General features: G+C 42.0%; 3 protein-coding genes across 3 annotated transcripts; 2 read left to right on the top strand and 1 right to left on the bottom strand.

The window, feature by feature from the left end:
• Window positions 1-890: 890 nt before the first annotated feature.
• On the bottom strand, window positions 891-6,430 carry LOC119140714. The gene is made up of 5 exons (XM_037372248.1): window positions 5,299-6,430; window positions 4,664-4,827; window positions 2,746-4,537; window positions 1,699-1,794; window positions 891-1,105 (listed from the first exon to the last, which is right to left on the bottom strand). Exons 1-5 carry the CDS (start codon window positions 6,428-6,430, stop codon window positions 891-893), a joined length of 3,399 nt encoding a protein of 1,132 aa, XP_037228145.1.
• A 13,020-nt stretch (window positions 6,431-19,450) lies between these two features.
• LOC119140716 lies at window positions 19,451-20,778 on the top strand. The gene has a single exon (XM_037372249.1). It carries the CDS (start codon window positions 19,451-19,453, stop codon window positions 20,678-20,680), a length of 1,230 nt encoding a protein of 409 aa, XP_037228146.1. The 3' UTR covers window positions 20,681-20,778.
• On the top strand, window positions 20,684-23,809 carry LOC119140717 (protein NYNRIN-like; the record flags this gene model as incomplete). The annotated part of the gene is made up of 1 exon (XM_037372250.1): window positions 20,684-23,809. A coding segment is annotated over one exon (3,126 nt), but the record flags the coding sequence as incomplete, so codon positions are not given.
• Between the last annotated feature and the right edge of the window lie 2,996 nt (window positions 23,810-26,805).

A 26,805-nucleotide genomic window follows, 5' to 3' on the forward strand; every position in this document is an offset into this window, starting at 1 on the left:
GTTTTCCAATTGCCTCAAAATATGGTGGTCTAACATTATAACATAACCAGCATTCCTCAGTTAAATTTGGTTTGCTTTCATTGAGGGCACGATAAGAGGCTTGCATTAGATTCCATAAGGGGTCGTTGGATTCTGACAACTCTAGATCCCTGGATAAGGAGAATTCAGTCACAATGTCATTAGCTGTTTCCGAAAGGGAGTCTGGAGAAGGGGTTACGACAATTACGGGGGCAACCTTTTTTTCAAAGAAAGTAGGTGGATTCAGGACCAGGTTTGGTCCTACTGGTAAAGGATCGTGGGGCATCGGTCTCTTCATTATTTGAAAAATTCCTCCTCTGTCTGCACCTGTTTCCCAATATCTAATTCCCCAATATTTCCCTGCCAGCCAAAAGTCCTGAGCAGGATTTTTTATAGTTATATTGATGCCCACACAAGGAATCGGTTTACTTAAGCAATGACCCCACCGGTCTCCGTGTAATTTAGGTCTCTCGCATCCTTCCGGTGACCACTTTATTTCTAGATATTGGTCTCCAGGTGCGGACCACTCAGAGGCCCATGTTTCGCACCCCCAATATGCACAGTAATAATGACCTGGAGAATTACAGTATCCTTTACCAGGGTTTGATGCTGGACATATATAAATTGGTTTACATATATCCGCTTCATCTCTACGATCTTCTTCAGTAACTAGATCATGCAAACTCACATTGAAACTAACTGTGCCCGGTGTAGTTCGTGCTTGGATTGGATTACTTGGATATTTTATGTTTGTTATTGTCCAGTTCATAGGTTCATGAGGGTTTCCATTTGCTTGGGTTATTATCAATAACAAAACTAACGGTATACCAGGAAAAAGGGTGTCTGTCAATTTTACTAATTTAAGTATATTTTTACCAGTCCTGGGGAAGTTCGGCCATTGTTGCTTTAGTGTCCCATTGTTCTGGTTCTGTTCTCCACAGTTTGTTCCTCCTCTGCCTTGCCCGTCGACTCGGTTGCTTCGAGCCACGGGGTGTACCATCTTCTCGGCAGCAAGGGAATTCTTCAGGAGAACAGCTGCTTCGGGCTTTCTGCCTGTTTACATAGGCTTCCCACTTTGCAGCTTTAACTAATGGGGCAAAGCAAGACACGGTTAGTACTTCCCTTCTGCACTTTATAGCCAAGATTTCAGCTACAAAGGGGACTGGTTCGGTGGAGTGGTAACAATAATATTGAGGGTTTATTCCTTTGGCAAAAATTTCCCACCACTCATGGGATTCTCGAATAATTTCTTGTTTAGACTCTAATTGTTTTAATTTCCACTCAGTAAGAGTTCTTTGGATTTTCCAACACTGTGTGCAAACTCCTATTGGAGGGTATCCACATTCACAGTGTGTCCACCATTTATTCTGGCATACCTTACACCTGAAACAAGCAAATGGATAACAATTGCAGTTCAAATTATTACATCTAATTCATATATCTAGAGTGCATATATTATTTGCATCAGCATATCTTCTATACTTGATATTGTGTGGTTGCATAAGTTTAGCAATTTCCTTCAACACACTTTGTACGCTTCCATATATAATAGATAAAAAAAGAAATAATTATAGCAAATATAAACAACAATACACACTTTATACCAAAAGGTAATGCGGCAAAATAATCAAATAAAGTCTCTATCATTACGTTATCTTTTCAGGGTTATCTTGGTGTCACCTGGAGTACTGATTACTTTCCAGTGGGGTCTCGTCACTGGGCCTTTAATGCGACTAGCATGAGTCCATCCACGCTCAGCAGTCCGGACAGCTGTTTCTGTTGTAAGCAAAACAAGATAAGGTCCCTCCCAATTGGGTTTTAGGGTTTCTTCTTTCCACGTTTTAACCAATACCCAGTCCCCAGGTTTAAGATTATGAATTTTTAAGTCCAACGGTGGTCGTTGTACAATCAGTCCATGTTCCCAAAGCTTGTTACGATGTTCTGCTAATTGTGAAACATATTCATTAATCACACGGTCTCGAATTAAAACATTTGTTTGTGGACTTTCAATTCTATAGGACATTCCATACACCATTTCAAACGCTGATATTCCTACATCTGCTCGGGGTCTGGTTCTGAGAATTAATAGTGCCATGGGTAGGCACTTAATCCATGATAATTTGGTTTCTATCATTAATTTAGTCAAAATAGTTTTGATTTCTCCATTCATCCTTTCAACTTTTCCCGAACTTTGTGGATGCCATGGCGTATGGTATTCCCACTTAATACCCAAGCTTTCTGTTAGATCTCTAACAATTTTTGACACAAAGTGTGTTCCTCTGTCCGAGTCGATTACTTCAGGTACTCCATATCGAGGTATAATGTGTTCAAGTAACACTTTAGTAACTTGGTTAGCAGTTGCCTTGGAGGTAGGAAAAGCCTCAACATAATGTGTTAAATGATCCACCATTACTAATAAATATTTGTAACGCCCTACCCTGGGTAGTTCAGTAAAATCCACTTGTATGTGTGAGAAAGGTCTGTATGCTGGGGAACGTCCTCCAAGAGGCTTTTGTCTCATGTTGTTTCGATTAACCTTTTTACAGGTCTCGCAGGCTGCCGTGACTGTCTTTGCTATGTTATATACGCCTATACAGGCAAACTGTTGATTGAAATGATCAACTAACGCCTGGGTTCCCCAGTGTGTTTTACTATGTATTTTTGAAAATATTTCAAGTGCTATGCCCTTCGGCAAAACTTCTCTCCCATCTGGCAATATGTACTTACCATCCTGTTCCTTAGCTCCCATTTGTTCTAGTTTTTCCTTTTCTGCAGACTCAAAACTCAAATTTTTACTAACAGGTATTTGTTGTATAGTTAAAATCGTACTATAATTGCCTGCCACTCGTTTTGCTTCTGTATCAGCTGCATTATTTCCCCTAACTTGGTAACTTGTACCTCGCTGGTGTCCCTTTATATGTACAACTGCTATTTTATTCGGCATTTTTAATGCCTCCAGAACTCGCCGAATTAATTCCGGGTGTATCAGTTCTTTTCCCTGTGAGTTAACGAATCCTCTTTCTTCCCATATTTTCCCAAAAGTGTGCACTACTCCGAACGCATAGCGTGAGTCTGTATATATAGTTCCATCCTTTCCCTTCAGTGACACTAATGCTTTCCACAATGCATACAGCTCACAGGCTTGAGCCGACCAGCTGGCACTCAGGGGGCCTGATTCTATTGTCTTAAATTCTCCTTTTTCCAACTTAACGATGGCATATCCGGACAATCGTTTACCTTCCACTATTCGTGATGACCCATCTATAAATAATACTTCTCCACATTGTAGTTCTTCTTCTTCTAAGTCTGGCCTAATGCGTGTCTGCTGTTCAATTGTTTGAAAACAATTGTGCAATAGTTCATTACCTTCTCCTGGGTACAAAAATTCAGCGGGGTTAACTGCTCCAATAGTTTTCAAAGATAGTTTAGGGGATTCTATAAGTATTCCCTCATACTTTAATAATCGGCTATCTGTAAGCCATTTTTCTGCTTTTTGTTGTAACACTCCCCTGATATTATGAGGCGCATATAAGACAACTTCTCCATTAAAGGTAATGCGATTCGTTTCCTCAAGTAATAAGGCAGCAGCAACAATGATTTGTAAACAACTCGGCCAACCCCTGCTCACAGGGTCCAACAGCTTTGATAGGTATGCCACCGGTTTCTTTTGTCCGGCCCATTCCTGAGTTAATACTCCGAATGCCGTTCCTTCATGTATGTTAACAAATAAATGGAATGGCCGCTTTAAATCTGGTAGGCTTAAAACCGGTGCTTGGCTTAGCTCCCTTTTGAGACTGGCAAACTGCTCTTGATCCTGAGGGGTCCACTTGGGCATTTTGTCTTTAGACAGTTGTTCATATAAGAATTTAACTTTAAAGCTGTAGTTCTCTATCCATTGCCTACAATACCCAAATAGCCCTAATGCCTGCCGAATTTGCCTCTTAGTGACAGGCATAGGTAATTCCAGAATTCCTTTAATGCGCTCTGGATCTAATATCTTCTCGCCGTTAAACAAATAATGCCCCAAGTATTTCACTTTTTCCTCCACAAATTGTAACTTTTCTTGTGATACCCGTAGTCCCTTTTGTGCAAGAAAGTTTAGGAGTCGAATGCTTTCTTTCCTTACATCCTCCTTATTATTCCCTGCTATGAGCAGATCATCTACATACTGTAACAGCATGTTTCCTGTTTGTACTTGGTATTCTTTTAAGAGCTCTTCCAGGGCCTGTCCAAACAGATTAGGGGACTCAGTGAACCCTTGGGGGAGCACGGTCCATCTCAATTGCTGCCTACGGCCTGTCTCTATGTCTTCCCATTCAAAGGCAAAATAATCACGGCATTCTTCTGCCAGTGGACAGGCCCAAAAGGCATCCTTTAAATCAGCCACACTATACCAGGAGTTATGGGGTCCTAGCTTGCTTAGCAGTGTGTATGGATTTGCTACTACAGGGAACCGGGTGATAGTTCTTTTGTTTATTTCCCTTAAATCATGTACGAGCCGATATTTCCCATTTGGTTTCTTTACAGGCAGAATGGGGGTGTTAAAGGGTGACATACAAGGCTCTAAGATTCCTTGCGCTAACAATCAATCAATTTCTGGTTTTAATCCCCTCCGTCCTTCTAGGGATATGGGATATTGCCTTACCCTCACAGGTATGTGGGGTTCGGAAATTTGGATTTTAATCGGTGGGATTTCCAGTCTACTAATTGTGTCCGGAGAGTACCAGACATCGGGGTTAATTTGTTTTTGATCATCCACGGTCAAAGGATAAGCAGACACTGTTAGCTCTTGATTTTTCACTTTAATTTCTAATTGCAATTCAACAATTAAATCTCGTCCTAACAGATTAAATTCTGCTTCAGGGACGAGCAAGAGTTCACCCATTCCAAATTTATTTTCAGTTTCGAATACCACATTTTTGATTTTGCTTACTTTAAAGGGTTCTCCTTTTGCCCCAATTACTTGTACTTTTTCAGGGGAAACTTTACATCCCTCAGGTATATGCTTAATAGTTGATTTCTCAGCCCCAGTGTCTACTAAAAAGGTGAACTCTTGTTTATGGGGACCTATTTTTAATTTTATCAAGGGCTCATGATGACTCCGGTCCCCTAAGATATAGAGCCCCTGACTCTCCTATTCCGTTTTCAATATTTCCTCATCCCTGATCCTTTCTCTGCAATTCTGTTTTATATGTCCCCTTCTTTCCACAGTAAAACAACATCTCTGTTCCTTCTTTACTACTACGTTCCCTTGTTTCGTTCCAGCAGATCTGTGTTCACCAGTTCGCCCTTTGCGATCCTCTCTGACTGCTGCTACCATCATTTTTACTTGTCGCTTGCTGCTCTCTTCTTCCCGCCTTACGTAGACTTTCTGAGCTTCCCTCAATAATTCATCCAACCCTCTATTCTGCCAGTCTTCTAACTTTTCAATCTTCTTTCTGATATCTTCCCATGATTTTGCCACAAACTGAGTTTTGAGGAGCGCTTGCCCTAAAGGGTCGTCTGGATTTACCCCAGAGTACAGCTGAAGGGCTTTCCTCAGTCGTTCCAGCCACTCAGTAGGGCTTTCATCTTTCTTTTGCATTTCATTAAATGCTTTATTGATATTCTGGCCACGGGGTACTGCTTCCCTAATCCCCTGAATTACTATAGTTCTCAGGTCCTGCATATGAGTTCTATGCACTGGATCCTGATTATCCCAATTAGGTCTTTGGAGTGGCCATTTAATATCTGCTTGGGGTCCCTGGGCATGCTGAGCATCCCACAGTCTCATTCCTGCTCGTCTAATCATATCTCTTTCCTCGGTAGTAAATAATTGACCAAGGATAGATTGCATCTCATCCCAAGTATAAAGGTTTGGTCCCAAAAATTGATTTAATCTTTCTGCCACTCCGAGTGGGTCCTCAATTAAGTTTCCCATCTCGGTTCTTTTAAAATCTCGTAGGTCAGCCGAGTTTAGGGGTACGGAAATATATCCGATCACAGGTTGAGGTCCCCCCATGGGTATTTCCCTTAGGGGGTACATTTGAGCTGCCCCTTTTTGACTTCTAGTTACGCGTCTAGGAAGAGGGGGAGACCCTTTTTCCGATTCTGGTGGGGGAGTGGGCGCTCTGGGGACCTCTGCGGGAGCAGGAGGAGGAATGTAAGGAGGGGGGGTTAGAAGGGTTTCGTCCAACTCTTCCTGCTTTTTCTTTTGTTTAGTTTTCATTTCATTCAGTGGGTAAAGTCTAGCTCCCGGTCTTTCTAGCCACACTTCCGCATATCGACTCTCCTCCGGGTTAAGGGGTTTTTTATTATTAACCCAGAGGTTTAATTGCTGTCTTACCCAATCTTCTTCTGACCCATAGACTGGCCAAAAGACATTTTTAGAAATCTTCTTCCCTCCCCATATCTTAGTACAATATTCTATCATCTTCTGCTTATCTTTCCCTAGAGTTCCAGGGAAATATCTCCAATTGTCTAAGATATATGTCAGAGGGGTATTCTTAGGTACAGTGGGTACCCTTCCCATGGGAGTCGAAGGCTTGCTGCCCTTCGCCCCCATCTTCTGGAATATCCACAAACATACACTCACTCGCTCCCCTTGTTCCTGGCCCAGTCCCTCGCGGGAGATGGGAAACGCAGTACTTAAGAGTCCGCACTCGCTTGGTTCAGTATATCGAACCTCTCACTCGTTATATTCCAGGAAACCCAATCCCGCCCGAACGGCAAACCCGCGAACAACTTCGCAATATACTTACGCGTCCTGCGTCTTCGTCCGGACTCCCGTGCACAGAATTTTTATGGGATTTTACCAGTTTCTCCTTTGCTCATTATTCTAGAATTTAGGTTCGTCGGTAAGGTTGAGGTAGGCTGTCGGTCGCGGGGCCGCGGATTGTCGCGGGGCGCCTCCCCGGAGGACCAAAGCCCACCGTTCCTTATCCGAGTCACGGCACCAGAAATTGTTATAAATTGAGACCACAACGGATCATAATCCAATTAAAATTTTATTAATTACAGCAAGTAGAATATGAGCAAAAACAGCGCTGGACGACAGGGGAGTCTGCGCTCCGCCAACTGCCGTCCTAAGCAGTTCAAACAGTCCCTTTTTATACATCTTTTACTCCTGTGTTCATGAGGTAGTGGAGGTACTCTGCGCATGCTTCAGTTGTTGTTAGGGGGTCGTTTTCTGCCTTCTGGTGGTCGTTGAGGCCGAAGTAAGAAGTCTTCCTCCTTTGTCCCATAGTTGACCCCTCACTCATATGTCCTTATATGGGGTAGTTTGTCCTGTTTCTGTCGGTTCCTGGACATCTGGTGGTTATCTTATCTTGCACAAGCGGTATCTTGTGGCTATTTATATCTTTTGCTGTCTGACCTTTACATTGGGCTTAACATAAATCTTAATAAACAATACCCTAGTCCATAGTTTCTCACACTGTCTGACCTTTACATTGGGCTTAACATAAATCTTAATAAACAATACCCTAGTCCATAGTTTCTCACAGGAAACAATAAAAAGACAGCCTCCTTCTCCCAACCTAGATTATTTGTCCAAACTCTAATTTTAAAATTTTACATGCCTTAAACCATATCTGAAATCATATTAGTTAAACATATACATAAATTATCGTTTTCTCACTGATTACGTACATGCACAGAACTGCTTGTGTATGCCACATCTAAAGTGTGGAATAGTTTGCAGTACTGTCTCAAATAGACATAAGCACCAAAGATAGTCAAGGGGAATCATCAATTTTCTCTCTCCCTTGATGTATCTTGGTTTTTTTGGTATTTTAGGCTAATAAATGTGTTTTGGATAGAAAAAAATAAGGTAAGAAGGATCATACTCTATACAATGTGACAAAGGCAGTGTGCTGAAAGCAGTGGCAGAGAAGGGCCTGGGTGTCCCCAGCACTTTTCCTCTCATTCTGCCAGCTCCATCCAAGCCAGGGATATCTTCTGTCTGGTAGGCACTTACAGGGGAGCCAGCTGATTAGTTAGGTTTCACACAGAGTCACTTAGGGACAATGCAAATTTTGACAAGATGAAAAAAAAGGACCTGTGGGGAAGTGACTTCAGCTCCAATTTTTAAGCTACAACTGTTCAGTCAGTCTCATTTAAGTACAGTTTTCTCCCTCAGCCGTGCATCTGCTCTGATGCCTCTAATTCGTGCTCCCTGTGCTGCCCTAGTGCTTGCTCAGTCATGGAGCTCATTCCCAGCCAGCTCCATGGCTGGGGCACTGCTGGTATCCACAGGGCTGTGGCACTCTGCATCGGAGGGGTCTTTGTCTTAACGTCAGAGTACACATCTCTAACTAAGCAGCACATTATAAATGACAGTTTCATCTATTGTCTTCTTTGGCCTTTGTCCTGGTTTCAGCTGGGATAGAGTTAATGTTCCTCTTAGCACCTGGTGCAGGGCTGTGTTTTGGATTTGGTGTGAGAACAATGCTGATAGCACACTGATGTTTTTATTTGTTGCTGGGTGATGTTTATACTAAGTCAAGGAGTTTTCAGTTCCTTGGGAGCTGCCAGCCAGAGGGCTGGAGGGACGTGGGGAATTGGGAGGGGACACAGCCAGGACAGGTGACCCAAACTAGCCAAAGAGGTATTCCATACCATATGACATCATACTGAGTATACAAAATGGGGAAAGAAGGAAGGGGGGGCATTTGGCATTATGGTGTTTGTCTTCCCGAGTAACCATTACGTGTGATGGAGCCCGGCTTTCCTGGGGATGGCCGAACACCTGCTGCCCATGGGAAGTGGTGAATGAATTCCTTGCTTTGCTTTGCTTGCGTGCACGGCTTTTGCTTTGCCTATTAAATTGTTCTTATCTCAACCCCTGAGTTTTACATTCCTTTCCGATTCTCCTTCCCATCCCTCTGGGTGAGGGGGAGTGAGCGAGTGGCTTCGTGGTACTGGGTTGCTGTCTGGGGTTAAACCACAACATCCTTTAAAAATCATCTGTCATATCTGGTTATTACATTTTATAATGTACAGGATTAGCTGTGTTTTCAAGACTCCAGCAATATACACAAGGAAGGGAGTTTCCATTCGCATTCTGAATTTCTTTGCTGCCTTTGTGTTTTGGCTTTGCGGTAAAAATCTTCAAGGCATATTTTGAAAGAAGGTACAAGCCATTTCAATATTCCAACTGATGGGAGCTGTGTGACTAAATCCCTAGGAGGCATGAAAGCTGCAGCCATTAGTGTTTTTCTGATTCATTGAGTTATTTTAAAAAGGAACTCTTTCCTCATGGTTTTGCTATGGGTCTCATATAGAGTGAAAAGGGAGAGGTAATTTAATTCCCTGCAAAGCAGGAGGACCAAATTCTGAGACAACTGAGAACCATGGTATCCATACACAGGAGGATTTTGGCCAGGGCAGTGTCCTTCAGTTAGGTGGGGTGCTCAGGTGATTCAGAAGCAGGAGGTTTGACTTTGTCACAGCCCCAATTTCATTATTGTTTGGAACATACCAGCATCCAGCATCACTTTCACCAGCTCTTTCTATACAGATTTCCCAGGTACATCACCAACACTGGCCACCTTCCTTTACGGATTTAAGCTTTATGCCAATTTGAGATTTGTGGGTAAATTAACCAGAAGAAGCTTCAAAACTGCTAGGTGCCCAGCAATTTTCCAAGCAAAGTAATTCCCTTGCTTCTTGCTCCAAATGGAAGTGGCCTCAAACTGTACCTCAGACTAGGTGAATATATAGCCCCAGTTGCTTATCAACACTGGAATCTAATATAAACTGTAGAGAAAGTTGTATTCCCAGTCTGATAACCAAAATAAGCCTCGTATATGTTGTATTATACATTACAAATCCTGCAACAACAGTAAAAATAACGTAAGGTAGTGTCATCATTAAAGTTAATACAATAAAATGCAGTGGTATGGTTATGAGATCAAAGGTAAATAAACAGGGAAAGTCTCTGTGTTTGTCTTTTAGTGCCAGTTTTGATGGTCATGAGTGAGGTCTGAAAAGCAGTGGAGCACACTGGAGTTGACTGTTCAGTGCTAGCAAAGCTACCACATTCAAGTATTGTCAGATCATACACAAGAGTGAATTTTAAGTGGAGGTGGTGACAAAAAGGTTAGTGTAGAAGGAGGGGTGATCACATAAGCCAAATTACAGCTGAAACAAGCAGTATTTCACAAGTATTGAAGCATAATTGTATAATAGCACAATTAACCTGTGGAACTCCCCACCAAAGAGTAGAAGTAGGATTAATTATGTCTGAATAGTAATAGCCTGCATAATTTCACAGAAGAACAAACACAGAGATGAAAATCACAAATAGGTTGAAGCTCTCAGTAGCCACTAGATGGGATAATGAAGGAATTTCTCTGTTAGTATGACAGAACAACTGGCTAGATGTCAATATGAGAGAGACCGCTATGAAGAACTTAACAAAGGCAAAGAAATTAATGTGAACCTTCTTACACAAAGATAAACTACTTCTAACCAGCTTTGTAGGCCTCACTGAAATGGTTGAGCTTTGTAGAAAACCAGGGTGAATTTAGGTCTAGGAAATTTCTTTGCAGTAATCAAGATGTAGATATGCTGAGATATAAGATTCACTGTAGTAAGGGCTGTGTTTGTTGAGGTTAAAAATAAAAGGCTTGCTATTTTTTTATAAATTGTAAGACTAGGCTGTTTGTAAGACCTAGTTTTGGTTAACTGTGAAACATTCAATGAAGTTGTAACAATAACTATGGTTATATACTAGAAAGTGACGGAAGAAGTATGAAAAAAGGGATCTCAATTGCTCAGAAGAGTCCTATTCTAACATTGACCAGAGGTGCTTTGAAAATGAATATGTAGAGTAGATTAAACAAGATATCCATGTTTATAGGATTTTTCCTCAGTTTGGATAATGATTCATCCTACCCCTACAAGTCTATATTAAAATAAACTATATTGCTATAAAAAAAATCTATATTGCTATAATCACAGCAGTATAACTTGGTCTCTTGATTTCTCCTTAGTGAAGCCCAGGAATTTACCTCTTCAGTGTGAATGATCATGCCAGGAAAGGTAAAATGTGTTAATTGGGCCCTATCTAATCTGCTGATCTAGAGCAGATTGTTTTAGAAAAAATACCTGATTGCCGCTTAAGTACTCCAAACAAAGAAGAATTTGCTCAGGTGTTTAACATGAAAAAGTAGGGTGATCCTTTGCAGAAAGGCATGGGAAGGGAACAAAGGCTGCTCTGCAGCACAGCCTGATGTTCACAGCATAGAAGATAGATGTTTTCATGAGATAGGGGGAATGCTATATTTCAGAATTTTGAAAACAGTTATTTCTCATGAAACTGGGGTGCTTTTTTAAAAGAAAAAAAAGAGAAAAAAATAGTTCTCGTTTTAGATCCTTAAGAGGAAAAAGTGGAACTTGAGGAATGGTGACACATCTGCCTTCTTATTTCTTGCCTAACAACTAGCAGCAGACTCCTGCCTACACAGCAGCACAGCAATACCAGCTTGCGTCTTTGGATGGCAGCAGCATTCTAAGGACATGATTCAACCCGAAATGCCCTGGTTCATGCCAATTTCACACTGCCCAAATGCCTCTAGCCCTGATGCTGAGCTCAAGCTCAGTGCTGTAAGTTGAGAACCAGCTGACCTTTACCGTATTATTTGGCGAGGTACGGCAGGGACGTATGGACCGTGTTACGAGACTCGGTAGGACACAAAACTGGGAGCTGTCAAGTTATCTATCCTATTCCCAAAGCAAGAGTTGTGTAGTGATTATCTGCAGCATCAACCTGCAAATGTATTAGGCCATAAGCAATCAAAAGATTCTGGCCACCTTCATTTCTGCACGCAGCATGAAATAAATGTTAATAATAAGATTTAAAAAAATAACTTTTCAAAGTACTTAAAGATTGTGTTAAGGAAACAAAATATTACTGATAATATTATCAAAATATGTTTTCAAAAACTTTTTTTTCTTTCCTTGCTCGAAGAATTGTTTTTTGTAGCTTATCTCCTTCAGCTCAAAAAATCATATTTCCTCCATTTCTACTTCACTTCTTACCTGGGGTGTTACAGTATCAGAGGTTGAAAAGGTCTTCTTAAAATTAGTTATAACCTGAATCTAACAGGAAAAGAATATTAAGCTTTTAACGTGTTTTGAGCAAACCTTGAAGAGATTTGTCCACTTGTCTTTGAACCCCTAGGGTTTACAAGCAAGCTGAAGATCTGATAAAGAACTCATTGGAAAATAAGCTCTAATGACGTAGGGAATTAAACTCTATAACTCGAAAGTTATAAAGTAGGTATGATTATTGCGCGCAGATGCATGGGGGATCGCTCCTCCACAAGCGTGCATGCCCGAAGTGACGAACCATCTCACATTTATACAATAAAACAAATGAATATTCAATTAACGCCTATACATATTCGTTACCTAAACCCGCTTACTCTGGCTTCGTATGTTAATTAGCTTATCAGTCCTTTGCCTGGAATGTGGTGGCCTTGCAGGTTTGTAGCTTCGTATGTTAATTAGCTTATCAGTCCTTTGCCTGGAATGTGGTGGTCTTGCAGGTTTGTAGGTGATTCATGTTCTTGTGACCATCTGATCTTCTCCAGCGAGGAGACTTAGCACTCCCTCCCTCTAGATAGCATTGGAATCTCTCTCATCCTTTTCTCATTCTTTTTTAAATAGCCCCTTTGTTAGAGGAGGAAGGGCAGGCGTCTCCTCAAAACTGTAGGCGTCTCCTCAAGGCTGTGTGCCTAGGTGACCAGACACCGCACCCATGACCAGTCACCATACCCACATTCCCGAGCAGACATATACAATCACAATCGATGTCCATTGTCCCCATTTCACACTATTTCTCCATATCAATCCCCCCTTTTCTATCAAACTAAGTAAATTCTTTTACTTCAGCAGTCTTCCCGAATGATATAAAGCATCATACATAAGCGTTACCCTTTTAAACATTCTCCAAACCCACAAATACTAACATAATGGTTAGTATTAAGAAAATTCCTAAACTGATCAATAAGATCACAATGGGGTGTACCATAGCGTTAAGAATTCCTGTTGCAGAAGGTGACCAGCCAAAGAGAGTATCCCACCAATTATGGTTTCCATCAGGAAATCATTTACATATTCATTACAATTCCGGGAATTCATCTACATATTTCGCTCCTGCGCAATGTCCTTGAGGAGTGGTCGTCTGGGGGTCTTCAGGATGAAGATCAGGAGTCTTCCTCCAGTGAACCTTTTTTACCTTCTTGTTTCTGCGCAGACTCTGTTCCTCAATAGACTAATGAGCATGATTCAAATTCCTTGTTTAGGTAGCGTTATAGACACAACAGAAACTTAGGACCAGATGGCCCTTATAAAGATAACGAATCCAAGGACCTTGTGTCTAGTACATCCGCGGTGCTGACACTTAAGGGTCTTGGTGTATTCATCATGTTGACAATAAGGGTCCCTGAACACCTCCCAACTTTGGATAATTATATATAAGCACATCATTTTCTAAAAAGGTAGTATACCATTCATCACTCATTGTACGTAGCTCATTATTCAATCCCCCCTGTTCTAAAAACTATCATTATGCTCTCTGATCATTATGCTTTCTGATCATTCTTCGACAGCACCAAACAGAACATTGAAGTAATAAGGAGTATGTAATTGCCAATCTATTCCCAATACTGTACTCACTTGTTGTACCATTTTGGCACAAAAGTGTGAGTCTCTATTGGAAGAGATTGTTGCCGGAACCCCAAAGCGGGGGATAATTTCATTTAACAATCCCTTCGTTACCTCTCTTGCTTTATTTGTTCGACAAGGAAAGGTTTTTGGCCAACCTGAAAACATATCAGACATAACTAATAAATATTGGTATCCCCCTTTTCTTGGGAGTTCGGAAAATCAGCTTGCCACTGTTGTCCTGGACAATTTCCTCTACTAATGTTCCCTAGTTTTATTTTATTTGCTGTATTGGGATTATTGCGTAAACACATTTCACATTGCTGAGTCACCTGTTTTATTACAGTATACAAGTTTCGCCCTATCAATTTCTGATTTAGACTTTTATATAAAGTATCAGCTCCCCAATGCGTCTTTTTAATAATAGGGCTGTGGTCCATATTAAATGGGATGGTACCACTATACGACCATCCCTTAAATAAGTCCACTTATTTATTTTTATTTTATCTTTCATGTCCTGAATTAAATTTTAAGTTTTCTTTAGAATAGTTTGGCTCCTGATCTGTTACTTACAGTTTGGATTTTATCGTCTGGTATTAAGGATAATTCCTCCTTTCCTACCTCCTCTGTTACTTGTCTGGCCTCATGGCCGGCCAGGCGGTTTCCAATTTCCAAATCAGTGCCTCAATGGGCCATCTTATGTTCTTCCTTCCTGGATGACCCTCTTATAACAGAGGGGGCCATTCCTCACATCAAGGTCTGGCATGGCATATGTTCCCCCTGCTCAGCACCTACTGGGTTGCAGCCAACAGCTCAAGATTCTTCTTGGTGGCAAACACCGAGGCCAACCCAGTCTTGCCCTTGACTATGGTAGGAGGCACCTGACCAACCTTATTCCTTGTACTTCATTGTCAATGCAGAGTTTCATCTGCACATCCCATAACAAGTCACTGTCATGGTAAAACACACAGATTTACATTAGTAGAACTACTACAGAGTGTATTTTATTTCAGTTTTTCTGCCAATATACCCCGCAGCCTTGCTGACCAAGGGATATTGTTTATCTGAACTGGGCAAGCCTCCCCCTTATCATTTTTACTGTAACAGGTAAAGCATTTTTCACCTTTCCTGGAATTTATTTTCAGATACACCTGGTTAAAAATTTCTTTTACTTCAGGGAGGTCCTCTTTTCCTCTTTTCTGTTCAATTAAAGATAAGCTCAATATTTCAATTCCTTGATCATTTTTAACTTTTAGTTTCATTTCTCCTTCTTTAAACATCTAGATGTTCTAATAAATCTCATCCCAACAAAGATTTTGGTGAATTTGGCATTCTTATTTGTTTTTTTAGTTTGTACTTTAAAGGTTTCAGGATGTTTTCCTGGTGGCCAGCAGCTCCCACAACTGTAACAAATTATTATTATTTTTTTTTAACTGAAGTTTAACAAATTAGTTGCTTTTGTATTCACTAAAATTCCACCTCATACCCATTCCCTGCCCTAGAGGGGCCGTTACCGGTCCTGTTGTACTGCAAATGCTGCAGCAATCGGGGTGACATTGTCAGGTCCTTCTGCTCAATTGTCAGCGATAGCAACCCCCTCCTCCTTACCAGCGGAAGGGTTGGGGCAGGAGATGCTCTTCCTGCTCTGCAGGTTACACAAGCCTGCCTCTGCAACAGCACTTCTGTTTTGACTCTTTCTTACCCTGAATGCAAATCTGCTACTTGTTGCTTTAAGTCTGTGTTATTACATATCAGGCCTTTGCAGGCAAACAGAAAACATCCTGCCATGCATCCCAGCATGATTCAGTCGCACCTTCGAGGGGGTACGGGGGTTTGTACAAACTCACCCCAATACTTTAACACTTTCACAAGGTCTTTGATTCTCCATCCCCCCCCCCCCCCCGCCGCCTCAGGTTTTACATACATTAGTACAAGTTTTTATCTTACAACGTGTTTCATTCTGGTTGCTCCACAGAAGGAACCGCAACCTGAGCTTTTTAACACAAAAATTTCAACAAGAACATCTTTCTAGTTTAGATCTCAGGTTTTTTTTCCTATCCTTTTCTAGAGCCATAGTCAAGGATCAGGTGATGTTAATCCGGCACTCTTTCTAGTGCTAGTACCATAGGATCCCGAGGGGGTACTAATCCACAGTCCTTTTGCCACTCAGGTTTGTCCTGGAGGACGAAGAACATGTCTGCATACGATACTTCGTCCCATTTTCCTTCTCTCCTCAGAAACAACATTAATTGCAGGAGAGTGTTATAATCTAACGTTCCTCCCTCCTGAGGCCATTTCGCATCACTCTCCAATTTATACCAAGGCCACCACTGATTACAATATTTAACCAATTTCCTTCTATTTTCGGTACCACCCTGTCCTACGATATCCCTCCAATGTTTTAATATACAACCCAAGGGCGATTTTTCACAGGGCTTACTTCTTCCATTTCCCATTTCGCAATTTTAATTACTTTGTTTTTCTCCGGCCGCCTTAGCCACCCAAGGTCGGAAACGCGGATAGAGCTCCTTACTCGTTTTGCACTCAGACGCGTGTCTCAAGCACTCTTGCACTCACACTCAGTCAAAATAATTAAGCTATACACGGAAAATCAAAATGTGCATCTCAATCATGTGGATAACTGGCTAGCTGAAAAGGGTCACATAGACATAGTCCAGCTGGCTGGACAAAAATGCACATCGCTCTCAGCTTATCTGAAGTAAAGCAAAATACACTGTCTTTGGCTGTCCTTGTTACACAGTAACAGGAAGATTTCGGTGGGAAAAGAATGTTGCAGGTGGGAACAGATAACTACAGAAGAGAAACTAGGGGCGGGCTTGGTATTTAGGCAACTAACCAATAATGAGCTTAACTTTTGTAATATGTATGAGCTAATTATAACAAGGCATAAAAGGTGACTGTAAGAGACAATAAACGAAGTCTGCTGATCACTCATATTGAGTGACTGTGTCTTCCCTCCGTCGCAACACAATCACACCATTCATACTCTCCGGGCAGCCCTCAGGCACACAAGCAGTATGTTATACGGTACCGTGCACTTATGTACAACTTTTAGGAACGCTGAGAGTTCACAAAGTATGCATTTCAATGAACAATTGCCAAAAAACAATCAACAAACAAACCCCCAAATTTTTCCTGGTCTTAAGCAGAGTGTTAAGTTTTCCGCTATTTGCCTAGAATTACCAGATTATTATTTTTCAACATACATTTCATAACTCCAAGTTTTGAACATGTAACAAGACAACACATAGAACAAACAAGACACAGAGCGCTATTTCAGTTGTTACATTCCAGGAATTCCCCAATTCTTAGGACAACCTAAAGGAAGTTTTTAGCTCCCCCCTTTTCTTTTTTTTTTTCTTTTTTCTTTTTTTCTTTTTTTTTTTTTTCGACACAAAAGTTTCTCTTTTACTTTTGCTATGAGGTCCCTCTTGTTCCTGTGAGATTCCGCCTTATTCCGTCCCGCCCCCCGCTTTCCGTCACGAGGCCTCCGGGCTTTTAGGAATGGCAGTAACCTCGGGTTTGCTCGATCTGCCCTCAAGATCGCTAGCGGCCACCCCTTGGTCAGCAAACCCCCTCCCAAGGTACCTTTCCTCCTGGGGACTACGCTGCGCGCCGGACGCCTCCGTGCGTCTTACCAGCCGCCCCGTTTCTAAACATACCGTTTTATCCGTGGATCCAGGGGTTTCTCTCCTGCTCCCGGGTGAACAGCTGAGAAGAGGAGGCTCCTCCGAGGAAATCTCCTGGGAAGCGCCTAGGAGTGATATGGAGAAATAGTGCGAAATGGGGATAATGGACATGGATTGTGATTGTATGTGTCTGCTTAAGGAATGTGGGTATGGTGACTAGTCATGGGTGCGGTGACAACCACAGTTTTGAGGAGACGCCTGCCCCTCTTCCTCTAACAAAGGGGAGACGGGGAGACGCCTGCCCCTCTTCCTCTAACAAAGGGGAGACGCCTGCCCTTCTTCCTCTAACAAAGGGGCTATTTAAAAGAGAATAAGAAAAGATGAGAGACATTCAAATGCTATCTAGAGGGAGGGAGTGCTAAGTCTCCTTGCTGGAAAAGATTGGGTGGTCACAATCACCTGAAGAAGATTGGGTGGTCACAAGGACATGAATCACCTGAAGAAGATCGGATGGTCACAAGAACATGAATCACCTGAAGAAGATCGGATGGTCACAAGAACATGAATCACCTACAAACCTGCAGGACCACCACATTCCAGGAAATGGACTGATAAGCTAATTAACATACGAAGCGGGGTTTAGGTAACAAATATGTATAGGCGTTAATTGAATATTCATTTGTTCATTGTATAAATGTGAGATGGTTCGTCACTTCGGGTATGCACGCTTGTGGAGGAGCGATCCCCCGTGCATCTGCGCGCAATAAACATACCTACTTTATAACTTTCGAGTTATAGAGTCTAATTCCGCACGTCAGTTTGGCGAGCCAGGCAGGAGGATTTCTGCTCGGCTGAGGGACCAGCTGCGGAGCGGACGCTCCTAGGCGCGCCCCGGGAGATTTCCTCGGAGGAGCCTCCTCTTCTCAGCTGTTCACCCGGGAGCAGAAGAGAAACCCCTGGATCCACGGATAAAACGGTATGTTTAGTAACGGGGCGGCTGGTGAGACGCACGGAGACGTCCGGCGCGCAGCGTAGTCCCCAGGAGGAAAGGTACCTTGGGAGGGGGTTTGCTGACCAAGGGGTGGCCGCTAGCGATCTTGAGGGCAGATCGAGCAAACCCGAGGTTACTGCCATTCCTAAAAGCCCGGAGGCCTCGTGACGGAAAGCGGGGGGCGGGACGGAATAAGGCGGAATCTCACAGGAACAAGAGGGACCTCACAGCAAAAGTAAAAGGGAAACTTTTGCGTAGGAAAAAGAGGAAGCTAAAAACTTCCTTTAGGTTGTCTTAAGAATTGGGGAATTCCTGGAATGTAACAACTGAAATAGCGCTCTGTGTCTTGTTTGTTCTATGTGTTGTCTTGTTATATGTTCAAAACTCGGAGTTATGAAATGTATGTTGAAAAAATATTAACATTCTGGTAAATTGTGGCAAATAGCGGAAAACTTAACACTCTGCTTAAGACCAGGAAAAATTGGTTTTTGTTTGTTGTTTGTTTTTTGGCAATTGTTCATTGAAATGCATACTTTGTGAACTGTTAGTGCTCCTAAAAGTTGTACATAAGTGCACGATACCGTATAACATACTGCTTGTGTGACTGCGGGCTGCCCGGAGAGTGTGAATGGTGTGATTGAGATGCGCATTTTGATTTTTCGTGTATAGCTTAATTATTTTGACTAAGTGTGAGTGCAAGAGTGCTTGAGACAGGCGTTTGAGTGCAAAACGAGTAAAAAGCTATCCGCATTTCCAACCTTGGGTGGCTAAGGCGGCCGGAGAAAAACAAAGTAATTAAAATTGCAAAATGGGAAATGGAAGGAGTAAGCCCTGTGAAAAATCGCCTTTGGGTTGTATATTAAAACATTGGAGTGATATTGTAGGACAGGGTGGTACCGAAAATAGAAGGAAATTGGTTAAATATTGTAATCAGTGGTGGCCTTTGTATAAATTGGAGAGCGATGCGAAATGGCCTCAGGAGGGAGGAACGTTAGATTATAACACTCTCCTGCAATTAATGTTGTTTCTGAGGAGAGAGGGAAAATGGGATGAAGTATCATATGCAGACATGTTCTTTGTCCTCCGGGACAAACCTGAGTGGCAAAAGGACTGCGGCTTAGTACCCCCTCGGGATCCTATGGTACTAGCACTAGAAAGAGAGGACAGGACGGAGCGTAAAGGAAAGTTAAAAAGATGTTGCTCAGCATGTAGTATTGGACAAAGGTGTATCAAATTAAACGGAGAACAAGAGCCCGAATTAAATGATTTATTTAATCCACCTTATAGAGTGGAGAGACAAGGTTCGGCCGGGGCTCCCAGTCCACCCCCAGGCGAACAAGAGGAAGAAATTCCACAAGTTATTTATAAAGAAAACCAAACACCCGGTGCCACACAAGGAAACACAAAAACTGCCATTACGGCTCCAAATAGTCCGGTGTCTTCACGCACCAGACAGAAGTCTATTTTACAGGCACCCCTCCGAGAAGCTGTAAATCCGGACGGAGGAACAATGAAAATAAAAGTTCCGTTCACGGGCGCTGATCTGAGAGAATGGAAAGAGGCTGCCCGTGAATACCGTAATGATCCGATAAAGACGGCACAGAATTTTAAATTTCTAATAAAACAGCACAATCCTGACTGGAGTGATATACAATTATTATTAGATTGTTTGACTGAAACTGAAAAACAATTAGTCATAAAAACAGCGGGGGATCTCGCAAAGGAACATTATAATATAAAGGGAGATAATTATAGAGAATGGTTTCCTTTGTTGGACCCGGAATGGGACCCAAACCGAGCCGCTGAAATGGGAAGATTACAAGCATACCAGGAATGGATATTCAGAGGAATGGAGAAAGCAATTCCTAGAACAATAAATTGGGCAGCGTTATATGAGGTCAGACAGGGTCCTTCTGAAACACCTTCAGAATTCTTAGACAGAATAAGAGATGCAATGCGCCGGCACACGTCTCTGGACCCAAATTCGGAGGTAGGCGCACAGCAACTAATATCCCTCTTTTTAGGACAATCACAGGGGGATATTAGGCGCAAGTTGCAAAAATTGAGACCTCCTGAAAATAGAGACTTGGAAAAATTAGTAGAGGAAGCATGGAGAATATTTAGTAATCGAGAAGAAGGTTACAAGCAGGACCAAAAGAAAATATTAGCAGTAGTAAGAGAAAATGAGAATCAAAAATCTAAAGTTAAATCAAGGCGTGGGCTGACACCCCTGGGTAGGAATCAGTGTGCAATATGCAAAAGGACAGGACACTGGAAAAACGAATGCCCTGAACGCAGACATCAAGAAAACACTAAATGGCGCAATAATCAAGGGAAAACAATAGCTCACATGGAAGAAGAAAATTGACTAGCCGACCCATTAATAAAATTAAAATTAGGAGAAGAACAGGAGGAGGTGGAATTTTTAATAGACACAGGAGCCACCTATTCGGTTTTGAACCAGGCTTTAATGCCTTTGGGAAATGATTATGTTTCAGTAAAAGGTGCAACTGGCCAAACTGAAAAGGCTTATTTTTGTAAACCTTTAAAATATAAGTTGGGAAAACAGATGGGGATCCATAAATTCCTATTTATGCCAAATTCCCCAAAGGCCCTTCTTGGTAGAGACTTATTAGAACAATTGGAGGCAACAATCAAATTTAAAAAAGGGGAAGTTACTCTGGAGGTAAATAATCATCAATACATACAGGTTATGAGCCTATCTCTGGCCAATACTCCTATAAAAAGGGAAATTGATACCAGGATTATTGATCAGGTATATCCCGGAGTATGGGCAATTGACATACCGGGACGTGCCAAGAATGCATCACCTGTAATAGTAAAATTGAAGGACGGACAGAGTGCGGTAAGAATTAAACAATACCCACTGAAAAGGGAAGATAGGGAAGGAATTCGTCCAAACATAGAGCGATTCATAGAACTAAAACTACTAAAAGAATGTGAGTCAGAATTTAACACACCTATCCTCCCAGTTAAAAAACCTGATGGGTCTTATAGGATAGTTCAAGATTTAAGGGCCATTAACAAAATAACAGAGGATCTGTATCCTGTAGTAGCTAACCCCTATACCTTACTTACCACCCTGACACCTGACCTAGCTTGGTTCACAGTTTTAGACTTAAAAGATGCCTTCTTTTGCCTCCCTCTCCATGAAGCCAGCCAAAGAATTTTTGCTTTTGAATGGGAAAATCCCAGAAGCGGTCGAAAGACCCAGCTCACATGGACGGTGTTGCCACAGGGGTTTAAAAATAGCCCCACAATTTTTGGAAACCAATTAGCAAAGGATTTGGAGTTATGGGAACCACCGTCAGAAGAAGGGAAAGTGTTACAATATGTAGACGATCTCCTTATTGCAACCAGAACCGAAGAATCTTGTATTATTTGGACTGTGAGTCTGCTGAACTTTCTGGGACTACAGGGATATCGAGTTTCTAAGAAGAAGGCACAGGTGGTGTTACAACAGGTCACATACCTGGGGTACGAGATCAGTGCCGGACAACGGGTCCTGGGGAAGGCCCGAAAAGAAGCCATATGCCAAGCCCCCCGACCACGAACTGTAAAGGAACTGCAGACATTTCTGGGAATGACAGGATGGTGCCGGCTTTGGATATGCAATTATGGCTTGCTTGTTAAACCATTATATTCCCTGATAGCAGCTAACCAGAAGGATCTTCAGTGGGATGCTGAATCAGACAGAGCTTTCCATGAACTGAAGAAAGCCTTGATGTCGGCACCAGCACTAGGACTTCCTGATGTGAGTAAGCCATTTTTCCTATTTTCCCATGAGAAACAGGGAATGGCATTAGGAATACTGGCACAAGATTTGGGACCATACAGACGGGCAGTGGCATACTTCTCTAAACAGCTGGATGCCACTGCAAAAGGGTGGCCTGGTTGCCTGAGAGCAGTAGCAGCCGTCATCCTAAACATCCAAGAGGCCCGGAAGTTTACCCTGGGCCAGAAAATGACTGTCTTAGTATCCCACACAGTGTCTGCAGTCCTTGAAACAAAAGGGGGGCATTGGCTCTCCCCACAGAGATTCCTAAAATACCAGGCCATAATGGTGGAACAAGATGATGTTGAGATCGTGACTACAAACATCGTCAATCCAGCCTCATTTCTTAATGGGAATATTGGAGAATCAGTCGATCATGACTGTCTAGAAACAATCGAAGCCACTTATTCTAGTCGGACAGATCTCAAGGATGTTCCTATTAATGGAGCTGAACATTGGTTCACGGATGGAAGCAGCTATATGCTGAATGGAAAGCGACATTCCGGATATGCTGTTACAACCTCTGAAGAAGTGATAGAATCGGGGCCGCTACCAGCTGACACTTCGGCACAGAAGGCTGAAATCATAGCCCTTACTCGAGCTCTGGAAAGAGCTCGGGGAAAACCTATAAATATTTGGACTGATTCTAAATATGCCTTTGGAGTGGTACATGCTCATGGAGCAATATGGAAAGAAAGGGGACTGTTAAACTCCCAAGGAAAAATCATCAAACATGCGGAAGAAATTTTGAAACTCCTAAATGCGGTCCAGCTTCCTGAAAGGGTGGCAATTATGCACATTAAGGCACACCAGAAAGTGAGCACAGAATTGGAAAGAGGAAATGAACTGGCAGACAGGGAAGCAAAACAGGCAGCCAGAAAAGCAATCAAGGTAGAGGGTGCGCTAATACCCGATGGACAAATATCTCTAGAAGGTAAACCAGACTATACGAAAGAAGATCGCAAACTAATTTCTGACCTAAAGGGATCATATAATGAGGAAGGGTGGGCTATAATCTCACATGGGAGAATAGTGATTCCTTCCTACATGGTATGGTCAGTAGTCAGGGAAGAACATAGAAAAAGGCACTGGGGGGCAGAAGCTCTATATAAGGATCTCACTAAAAACATAATAGCACGAAATTTGTATACTACTATTAGACAAGTAACCCAACAATGTGATCTTTGCCTCCAGACTAATCCTAAGATTACCAAGGGGCCAAAGTTGGGAAAAATTGGGAGAGGAAATGTTCCTGGGCAACACTGGCAGATCGATTTCTCGGAACTTCCTAGAAAAGGGGGGTATCGATATTTATTGGTACTAACAGATACCTTTTCAGGTTGGCCAGAAGCCTTCCCGTGCAGAACTGCTAAAGCCCGGGAAGTGACCAAAATACTACTCCAAGAGATAATACCTAGATTTGGAGTCCCAGCGGTAATGTCCTCGGATAGAGGACCACATTTTGTGTCCAGAATAGTGCAACAGATTAGCCACCATCTAGGAATAGATTGGCAATTACATACCCCATACCGACCACAATCGAGTGGCCAGGTGGAAAAGATGAATCATCTAATCAAACAACAGATTGTCAAGTTAGGCCAAGAAACAAATCTAACTTGGCCCCAGTCTTTGCCATTAGCTCTTACACGAATTCGAACTAGACCGAGAGCAAAAGAGGGGCTTAGCCCATTCGAAATTTTATATGGACGACCCTATGGGGTACAAAAGGGGATGTCTTCACAGATTGGTGAAGAAACAATGACTTCCTATATGGTGGCACTAAACAAACAATTAATAAGAATTGAGAAGCATGTGATGGGAACACGCAGTAGGGGTCTGGATGGACCTGTTCACGATATACAACCAGGAGACTATGTATACGTTAAGTGTTTTGCAGATAAAACCCTGGAACCACAGTGGACCGGACCTTTTCAAGTCCTACTCACCACCTACACTGCAATCAAGGTTGAGGGACAGAATTCTTGGATTCACCATACCCGGATTAAGAAAGCCCCTGCAACTTCTTGGAAAGTAACCCCAGACAAAAAAGAACTGAAACTCAAATTTACTCGGACAAATGGGAACAATGTGGGTGGCAAGTAAGTGAACCTGAGCGGTTGCGGATCCACCATATGGGAAGGGCACTACAACAAACAATATAGAACAAGAGTCGGGGACTGAGCCAGTGGCCAGGCTCGCCCAACTTGTTATTAGTAAGCCCCAACTCAAACAAAGATATTTTTGATCAAAACAGATTTTAACGTTTAGATTCTTAAAATGATCAATAGTGGGTTTAAACCATTTGTGTTTTTTTGTACCCTCTCTCTTGCCTACAACCAAGAGCCTGATAATTGGCCTTGGAATCATGCTCAGAAAAAACACACTGGAATAATGGGAAAGGTGGACTCAAAGACGAAACTAGCTATGGTGGTTTTTTCTGAAAATGAGGTGTACCAAAGGAATCAATGGGATCGGGAGGATGTACACAAAGTCGACCGATTATGGGGAAAATTAGGAGATAAGATAAAAGTAGGATGTCAAACATATAATGAAAAGGATAACACCAAGATTTCGGGAGACACCCAGATTAATGTCAGAAAGGTAGATAAGGAATTTACCCTTCTAAATACAACCGTGTGCTTTAATTCACGGGAATGTTGGCACAATTTTACCTTAACCGAGCCCATCTTTATAATATGCCTAGGAAAGGAATCCCCAAGAACAGCTCTGACTTATAAGATCAAAATAACAATCATGCTAACCACTGTTCCTACCACCACCACAGTTACAACAACCCCATTAACACTTGATCTTAAATTAACTAAACCAGATCCAAAGATTTATACAATTGGACCATATGTAATCAGAAATACAGGTCAGCAACAAATGTTGTTTAACCCAGAATGGTCTCTCAAAAGAATAGAGTTAAAAATACAAGTCAATGTTTCTGATGTTAAGCCATCCTGTTCCCCCTTCTTACGAACCTCTTATGAGGGATGGACAACTTGGTTAAGAAAAAGGGGAAGTATTTATCGAAACAGAATAGTGAGAGATGTAACTGGAATGTTGGGAACAGGACTCGGAGTATTAAATTCCATAGACTCAGAGGTGATAATGAATAAACTAGCCGCCACCACGGCCGATCTATCAAAACTACAACAACCACTAAAATCTTCATTATTGGCATTAGGGGCACATCAATGGTTGATATCGAAGGTACTCCCCAGGTGGGAACAAATAAACATGGAAGATCATCAACTCATCACTAAGGCATTAGGTGGTTTACAGGATGACGTCGCCCTGGCTCTAAGTTGCATCCAAGCCCAAATGTGGATGCAATCAATAGCTGCATCCATAATAAGAGAAGGAGAGGAAGGCATATTTCCTACAGAAATTCGAAAGATGGTTTGGGACAGTGCTACGGAGGTAGAAAGAAAACTCCAGTCATGGTGGAATATGGTGAACTTTACCTATGACCCCAACACACACACCATCACAGCTTTTGTGTTGACCATACATAATGCAGTAATAATTACCATACACCCCATTGTAGCCCTTGGAATTAACCATAATGGGGTGCTCCTATACCCTTTTGAACATAGAACATGGGCCAGAAAGATAGGCGACAAGTGGCAAACAGTAGATTTAGAATCTTGTATTATGCGAGAACAGCAGGGCTTCCTCTGTGAAAGCAATACTATAATGGCTCAGGATACTTGTTTAGATACAGATCAGAAAATATGTCATTTCGAGGCCCGACCAAATGCAAACTTGAAAACAGTAATTATATATGCAGGGAAGGGATGTGCGTGTTTGAGAACTAAGTGTAACACAATAACCATAGATGGGGAGGTAAAAGAGACTGCACAGTATTCAAATTATTGTATTTGTAATTTTACTACTATCACAGGATGCGATTTTAGTTACTCAGCCCCAGTAGTGTCTCATCAATTCTTAAAATCCAATTTTACCCTATCACAGATAATAATTCCTACCCCCATAGGACTAAATATAAGCAGTATAAAAGAACTATTAAAACATGCAGATTTACAACGTATACTGGAAGAAACCAAAGAAAAGGGACATCAAACTCTTCTTATGATCCATCATGATGTAGAGGGGATCAAGAAAGTTTTAAAAAAGGTAGAACAGGATGGAAACCATAATTGGTGGGATACTCTCTTTGGCTGGTCACCCTCTGCAACAGGAATTCTTAACACTATGGTACACCCCATTGTGATCTTATTGATCAGTTTAGGAATTTCCTTAATACTAACCATTATGTTATATTTGTGGGTTTGGAGAATGTTTAAAAGAGTAACACTTATGTATGATGCTTTATATCATTCGGGAAGGCTGCTTAAGTAAAAGAATTTACTTAATTTAATAGAAAAGGGGGGATTGATATGGAGAAATAATGTGAAATGGGGATAATGGACATGGATTGTGATTGTATGTGTCTGCTTAAGGAATGTGGGTATGGTGACTAGTCATGGGTGCGGTGACAACCACAGTTTTGAGGAGACGCCTGCCCCTCTTCCTCTAACAAAGGGGAGACGGGGAGACGCCTGCCCCTCTTCCTCTAACAAAGGGGAGACGCCTGCCCTTCTTCCTCTAACAAAGGGGCTATTTAAAAGAGAATAAGAAAAGATGAGAGACATTCAAATGCTATCTAGAGGGAGGGAGTGCTAAGTCTC

This window comes from Falco rusticolus, chromosome W (assembly GCF_015220075.1).
Source record: "Falco rusticolus isolate bFalRus1 chromosome W, bFalRus1.pri, whole genome shotgun sequence".
NCBI lineage: Eukaryota > Metazoa > Chordata > Aves > Falconiformes > Falconidae > Falco > Falco rusticolus.

What these genes read in the sequence shown, in the direction of transcription:
- LOC119140716 (XM_037372249.1), top strand. Translation starts at nt 19,451, where the DNA reads ATGGTACTAGCACTAGAAAGAGAGGACAGGACGGAGCGTAAAGGAAAG.
- LOC119140714 (XM_037372248.1), bottom strand. Translation starts at nt 6,430, where the DNA reads ATGATAGAATATTGTACTAAGATATGGGGAGGGAAGAAGATTTCTAAA. An exon ending in AACCCCACATACCTGTGAGG is followed by an intron (nt 4,538 to 4,663) that starts GTAAGGCAATAT and finishes CTGCCTGTAAAG; the next exon opens with AAACCAAATGGGAAATATCG. An exon ending in GGGAGCTAAGGAACAGGATG is followed by an intron (nt 1,795 to 2,745) that starts GTAAGTACATAT and finishes TGCTTACAACAG; the next exon opens with AAACAGCTGTCCGGACTGCT.